We start from the raw sequence: 7119 nt of genomic DNA, 5'->3' as shown, positions 1-7119 counted from the left end.
GGAGGTGGCGGAGGAGGAGGAGGAGGTTGCGGAGGTGGAGGTGGCGGCGGAGGCAGCGGTGGTGACTTAGGAGGATGAGCAGGCAGTGGAGGAGGAGGAGGAGGAGGCTGAGGAGGCATAGTTGGTGGAACAACGCAGGAGGAGGAAGCCGCGTAGGAGGAGGAGGCGGAGTATGAGGAGTAAGTGGTGGCAGAGAAGGAACTGGTTGCTGTAGAGTAGGAAGAGATGGCGACAAAGGAGGAGGAGGTAGGGGCAGAGGAGGCAGAGGAGGTGGTGGCAGTGGTGGTGGAGGAGGTGGTGGTGGAGGAAGGGGAAGTGGGAGCGCCTGAGGAGGAGGCAGAGGAGGAGGAGGAGGAAAAGGAGGGGTTGGTGAGAGAGGAGGTGAGGAAGGTGGCATTGGTGGAAGAGGTGGTGGTGGGAACGGAGGAGGAGGTGGCGGCGGCTGAATAGGAGGTGGAGGCAGCTGAGGAAGAGAAGATGGCAGAGGAAGACGAGGTGATAGAGAAAGAGGAGGCAGACGAGGAGGAGGAAGCACAGGAACAGGAGGCGGCCGATGAAGAGGAGAGGGCAGAGGAATATCAGGGGGAGGTAGTGGAGTGGAAGAGGAGGTCAAGGCGTTGGAAGAGCAGCTGGCGGCAGAATAGGAGGTGGAGGCGGTGGAAGAGGAGGAGGCAGTGGAGGAAGCGGCAGCAGTGGAATAGGCGGCAGTGGAGTAGGTGAAGGATGTGGTGGAGGAGGAGGAGGAGGTGGTGGTAGATGAAGAGGAAAGGGTAGAGGAAGAGGAGGAGGAGTTGACGGAAGAGGAGGAAGACGTGGCGACGGTGAAGTTGGAGAAGCTGGCAGATGAAGAGGAGGTGGTGGTGGAGGAAGAGGTGCTGGCTGCAGAGGAGGAATAGATGGCAATGAAGGAGGAGTAGGTGGCAGCAGAGGAGGAGGAAGAGGAGGCGACCGAGGAGGAGGAGGCGACGGCATTGGAAGATGATGAGGCAGAGGAAGAGGAGGCAGCAGAGGAAGAGGGCAAGGAAGAGGAAGAGGAGGAGGAGGTGGCGGAGGAGGAGGAAGAGGCGGCAGAGGAGGAGGAGGTGTCGGCAGAGGAGGAGGAGGTTGTGGCAGAGGAGGAAGAGGTGGCGATGAAAAAGGAGGAGGAGGTATTGGCGGAGGAGGAGGCAGTTGCGGAGAAGGTGGCGGCTTACGAGGAGGGGCTGGTGGCTGCCGAGGAGGATGTGGTGATGGAGGAGAAGTAGATGGTGGTGGTGGAGGAGGAGGAGGTGGTGGTGGTGGAGGAGGAGGATGTGGCTGTGGAAACGATGGTGGCGGCAGAGGGGTAGGAGATAGCGTCTAAGGAGGAGAAGGAAGAGAAGGCGGAAAAGGAGGCCATGGTGGCAGTGGAGGTGGTGGCTGAGGAGGAGGATGTGGCAGAGGTGGAAGAGGAGGATTTGGTGTCAGAGTAGGAAGACATTGTGATGAAGGAGGAGGAGGTGGGGGCAGAGTAGGCAGAGGAGGAGGAGGTGGCAGTTGAGGAGGAGGAAGAGGGGGCGACTGAGAAGGAGGAGGTGCAGATGGAGGAGGAGGAGGAGGGGTTGGCCAGAGAGGAGGTGAAGGATGTGGCATTGGCAGAGAAGGAAGAGGTGGCAGAAAAGGAAGAGGAGGCAGTGGAGGAGGTGGTGGCAGAGGCGTAGGAGAAGAAGACAGTGGCCGTGGAAGAGGAGGAGGAGGTGGCAGAGCAGGAGGAGGCGGCATAGGAGAAGATAGTCGATTAGGAGGAGGAGGTGGCGGCAAAGGAGGAGGTGGTGGCTGTAGAGTAGGAAGAGGTGGCGATGAAGGAGGAGGAGGTGGGGGCAGAGGAGGCAGAGGAGGAGGTGGTGGTGGTGGTGGAGGAGGTGGCGGTGGAGGAAGATGAAGTGGGGGCGACTGAGGATGAGGCGGAGGAGGAGGAGGAGGAGGGAGGGGTTGGTGAAAGAGGAGGTGAGGAAGGTGGCAGTGGTGGAAGAGGTGGTGGTGGCAGCAGAGGAGGAGGTGGTGGTGGCTGAATAGGAGGTAGAGGCAGCAGAGGAAGAGCAGGCGGCAGAGGAAGCAGAGGCAGCAGAGGAACAGGAGGCGGCAGAGGAATAAGAAGCGGCTGATGAAGAGGAGATGGTAGAGGAATAGCAGGAGGTATTGGAAGAGGAGATAGAGGCAGTGGAGAGCAAGTGGCGGCGGTGGAGGAGGTGGCAGCGGAGGCAGAGGAGGAGGCGGTGGCAGCGGAAGAGGCAGCAGCGGAGGAGGAGGAGGAGGTGGCCACAGAGGAGGAGGTGCCTCAGGAGGATGAGGAGGTGTCTGCGGAAGAGGAGGCATGGAGGAGGAGGAGGTGGCAGCCGAGGAAGAGGAGGTAGCGGTGGAGGGGGAGGAGGAGGATGTGGTGGTGCCAGTGGAAGAGGTGGTGGCGTAGGAGGACGAGCAGGTGGTGGAGGAGGAGGAGGAGGAGGAGGCTGAGGAGGCATAGGTGGTGGCGGCAGCGCAGAAGGAGGAGGTCGCGTAGGAGGAGGAGGCGGAGGAGGAGGAGGAGGTGGTGGCAGAGGAGGAGGTAGTCGATGTGACAGTGGTGGAAGCGGTGGTGGTGGCAATGGAAGAGGAGGTGGCGGCGGCTAAATAGGAGGTAGAGGCGGCAGAGGAAGAGGAGGCGGCAGAGGAAGAGGACGCACAAGAGGAAGAGGACGCACAAGAGGAAGAGGACGCACAAGAGGAAGAGGACGCACAAGAGGAATAGCAGGAGGAGGTACTGGAAGAGCAGGTGGCGGCGGAGGAGGAGGAGGTTGTGGAGGAGGAGGAAGTGGCAGAAGAGGAGGAGGTGGCTTCAGAGGAGGAGGTGGCTGCAGAGGAGGAGGAGGTGGTGGTGGCGGAGGAGGAGGAGGAAGTGGCAACTGTGAAGGAGGAGGAGGTGGCGGTGGAGGAAGAGGTGCTGGCTGCGGAGGAGGAAGATATGGCAATGAAGGAAAAGTAGGCGGACACAGAGGAGGAGGTGGCTTTGGAGGACCAGGAGGTGTCTACAGAAGAGGTGGCATAGAGGAGGAGGAGGAGGCAGAGGAGTAAAGAGATGGCAACGATGGAGGAGGAGGCTGTGGTTTCGGCCGAGGAGAAGGAGGCGATGGAGTAGGAAGTGGTGGTGACAAAGGAGGAGGAGGAAGAGGTGGAGGCAGTGGAGCAGGAAGGCGTGGCAGGATGGAGGATGAGGTGGCAGAGGAGGATGAGGTGGCAGAGGAGGATGAGGTGGCAGAGGAGGATGAGGTGGCAGAGGAGGAGGAGGTGGTCGAGGAGGAGGTGGTGGTGGTGGAAGAGGTGGCGGTGGCATAAGAGAATTTGGCGGTGTCAGAGGAGGAGTTGGTGGCGGCAGTTGAGGGGGAGGAGTTGTGGCCATTGTGGAGGAGGAGTTGTAGGTGGCGGTGGAGGAGAAGGAGGAGCTGGCAGTGAAGGAGGAGGAGGAGGTGGCGATGGAGGAGGAGGAGGAGTAGGTGGCGGTGGAAGAGGAAGAGGTGGCGGCAGAGGAGGACATGGCGGCAGTGGAACTGGAGGTGGCAGCAGAGGAGGAGTAGGTGGCAGAAGAGGAGGAAGTGGCGGCAGTGGAACAGGAGTAGGAGGTGATGGCTGAGGAGGAGGAGGAGGTGGCAGAGGAATAGGAGGTGGTGACGAAAGAGGAGGAGGTGGTAGCGGAGGACAACGTGGCGGTGGTGGTGGAAAACAAAGAGGTGGCACTGGAGGACGACATGGCAGCAGTGGAAGACGAGGTGGCAGAGGAGGAGGTGGTGGCGACGGTTGAGGAAGAGGAGTTGGAAGCAGAGGAGGAGGAGGTGGCTATGAAGGAGGAGGTGGAGGCAGTGGAGAAGGAGGAGGCGGTTGAGGAGGACGGAGTGGTGGCAGTGGAAGAGGAGGAGGTGGCAGAGGAGGAGGAAGTGACGGAGGTGGAGGAGGAGGAGGAGATGGGGAGGAAGAGGAGTCAGAGGAGGAGGAAGAGGCAGCGGTGAAAGAGGAAGACGTGGCGGCGGAGGAGGAGGAGGTGGCAGCAGTGGAAGAGGAAGAGGTGGTGGCGGAGGAGGACATGGCGGCAGTGGAAACGGAGGTGGCGGCAGAGGAGGAGGGGGTAGCAGCAGTGGAAGAGGAGGAGATGGCAGCTGAGGAGGAGGAGGTGGCGGAGGAGGAGGAGGAGGTGGCGGAGGAGGTGGCAGTGGTGGAGGAGGAGGAGGAGGTGGCGGAGGATAGGGGGGTGGCGACAGCAGAGGATGACAAGGTGGCGGAGGAGGAGGAGGCGGAGGAGGAGGAGGAGATGATGTTGCAGGAGGAGGATTAGGAGGTGGAGGAGAAGGTGGAGGAGGAGGAGGAGGTGGAGGAGGAGGAGGTGGTGGAGGAGGAGGAGATGAAGGAATCATAGAATCATTACTTTGGAAGAGATCTTCAATATCATCCAGTCTAACCATCACCCTACTACCAATATCACCCACTAAACCATGACCCTAAGTGACAGGTCTAACCTTTCCTTGAACACCCCCAGGGACGGTGAGTCCACCAGCTCCCTGGGCAACCCATTCCAGTGCCTGACTACTCCTTCTGAGAAGAAATGTCTCCTAATTTCTAACCCAAACCTCCCCTGGCGCAATGTGAGTCCATTCCCTCTAGTCCTTTTGCTAGTTACCTGTGAGAAGAGACTGACCCCCAGCTCCCCACAGCTTCCTTTGACGTTATTATCGGGGAGTTAAAAGACCAGTAGTAAGTCCTTAATATTGGGAGACAGATTGCACCTTCTGCTCTTTTAAAGTAGGATGTTTGTAGAGATTTAAAAAGGTCTTGAATACTGCCAGGTTGTAGAGAGTCTTTAGTGAATCCAGCAGACAAGGCTGAATGATAGCCATGGTAAGAGAAAGGCATGGGGAGAGGATAGGCATGTTGAGCCTGCCAAAGTGCAGTCACCTGGGCTAGAGAGGACTTCCAAGATGTGCTTCCAGGCAGCATCCCCAGGATGTGGTCACACTGACAGGATGAGAAATGAATGGAAGCAGGTGAGGAAGTTACTATACAAGAGTGAGAGCAATGCACTGGAGAAGAAAGCAGGAGAGAAAATGTGTGAGAGTATGTGTCGTGTGTGCAGACAGAACAGGCACTGAGCCAAGACTAGCTTTCACTGCCACTAATGCTGCCAGTACCCATGAGTGGTGCTCCTGATCACGGTCACAGCAGTTGTTGATATCTGAGCAGAGCAGGTTTGATAACTCATTTCAGTAAAACCAGACATTTAGGTCTATTACCAGTCTTACACTTTGCTTTAAATGTTTCAAATTGCTGGGGAGTTATGCTGGCCTGTGCAAAAATGTTCCAAGTCCAGCAGGATGTGCTGCATTAATGAAGGTTAGTCCTCAGCTTTTTTACAAGCCAGAACTACAACTATGTCGTGCAGCAGAGAGCTGGACCCTGTTTGCTAGTCTTAGGCTAATCAAAAACAGAAGAAAGTGTAAAACTCTGATGGGAAGTGATAGAAACTAAAGAGCCAATGTGGGGCAGAGATGCAAAAGGGAGGGCATAAATGATAGCAGCTGCCTTATCAGTGATACAACAGTGCACTCCAGCCAGTACAGCAACCAAACCTAACATTTTGTGCAGTTACTGCAGGATCAACTGAAGTTGATCAACAGGTTTCAACCAGTCTTTTGGCCATTTCAGCTGCCTTCTAGTTTTGACCTCATAAAGCTAAATATCTTCAGATATGTTCCCATCTTCATTTGTTAAATTGCTTCCATACAACTTAGTCCATGAGGACATTTGTTCTTCATTCTTTTTGCCCTTTGTTTTACTCTTCTCTACCAACTGCTAGTTTTTCTTTTGCTTTGAAGGCTTTAAAAAACTGAGCAGAAGCTTCCAATTTCTTTATAATATGTTTCTTCATGTCTAGCTCACTGCAAGAAAGTGACGTTTCTGTAAGCTTTGGAGTTTATGATGACCTTTCCAAATTCTAAAGCACCTGTGTTTAAACCGGGATGAAGTTTTTTTACAGTTTTGTGCATGTTTTGACTTCCTTTCTCTTAACAAAGTCTAAGAGTCATTTTTCATCCTTTGGTTCTGTGATACTGGGTAATATGCATATCCCTGTAACTCTGCCAGTGATTTTCCACACTGCAGTAGTGTTACTCTGTAGCTGAACAACATTAAATATAGAAAGATATTGAATTAGTTGTTTTTACGAGCCTGTGCTACACTACATAGATTTGGCATATATTAATGTTTTCTCAGAGATGCCCTGAACATTCTCAGAAATGCCTTGTGCTGAAACCTAAAGGTTTTCACAAGAACCAGGAATTTCCTTTGCTCACTTTGTTGTCTTTGATTGCTTATGTAACTGAGGGTTTAAAGTGCAAAAATGCTTTTGATCATCAGCACTGAAGTCACTTTATTTCTGCAAGCCAGCGTTTCTGGAAAGTTATTAGGAGAGTTCACATTTCCTAAAGGTAGAAAAAGTATGATTTTCCTATGAAAGTACAGATGGCTCATACCATAGCCACATAGTCTTTCTTTGTTCTTAAAATGATCAAAGGGATCCCATCATGCCTGACAATATGGGCACACAGTATTCAATCATTATTTGCAAAGCTTCTTCTTCAACTTTCTCCCAAATATTTTCCAGTCTTTTCTTGGATCTCCGTGTTCTATGGTAAGTCTGACACAGCTCAAAATGGCATTCACATTGATGGCGACTAAACCAAGGTGGGCATACTCGTCATGAAGTCTCTAGTGGCTGCTGTGACTCTGTCTTCATGTTTATCATCTTATCCCTCCAATCATCACTTCTTTGGAAAAGACCCCTCAACAACAGCCGGACTTTGCCACAAGATTTTTTCTTTGGCCCATTTTCTGCTCTTTCTCTACATTGCATTGCTGAATGTGTGTAAATATATGTTTTACAATTCTTTCTGTGTGGACATCCCACTGATCAGCCTCTCCAATTCAGGTCCCATTTTGTTCCAAACAGCACTTACCCTTACATCTGCATGATGGAGGCTACTCTTTGCTCATTCTCAGTGTGCCTGTAACAGGATGATTCACTAATCTCATTCTCCTACCTCCTCTCTTGACAGAGGTAGAGAACACAATATTCTAATT

At 53.7% G+C, this 7119-nt stretch overlaps 1 protein-coding gene across 1 annotated transcript; it reads right to left on the bottom strand.

The window, feature by feature from the left end:
* Positions 1-1041: 1041 nt before the first annotated feature.
* LOC118160651 (basic proline-rich protein-like) lies at positions 1042-4370 on the bottom strand (the record flags this gene model as incomplete). The annotated part of the gene is given in 8 exon segments (XM_035315508.1): positions 1042-1296; positions 1726-1945; positions 2192-2278; positions 2335-2624; positions 2769-2935; positions 3262-3326; positions 3413-3953; positions 4010-4370. Coding segments are annotated over 8 exon segments (1986 nt in total), but the record flags the coding sequence as incomplete, so codon positions are not given.
* Between the last annotated feature and the right edge of the window lie 2749 nt (positions 4371-7119).

The sequence above is a fragment of the Oxyura jamaicensis genome, chromosome 1, assembly GCF_011077185.1.
Source record: "Oxyura jamaicensis isolate SHBP4307 breed ruddy duck chromosome 1, BPBGC_Ojam_1.0, whole genome shotgun sequence".
NCBI classification, from domain to species: domain Eukaryota; kingdom Metazoa; phylum Chordata; class Aves; order Anseriformes; family Anatidae; genus Oxyura; species Oxyura jamaicensis.
The sequence above is the reverse complement of the archived record's forward strand: the minus strand, read 5'-3'. Positions and strand labels throughout refer to the sequence as shown.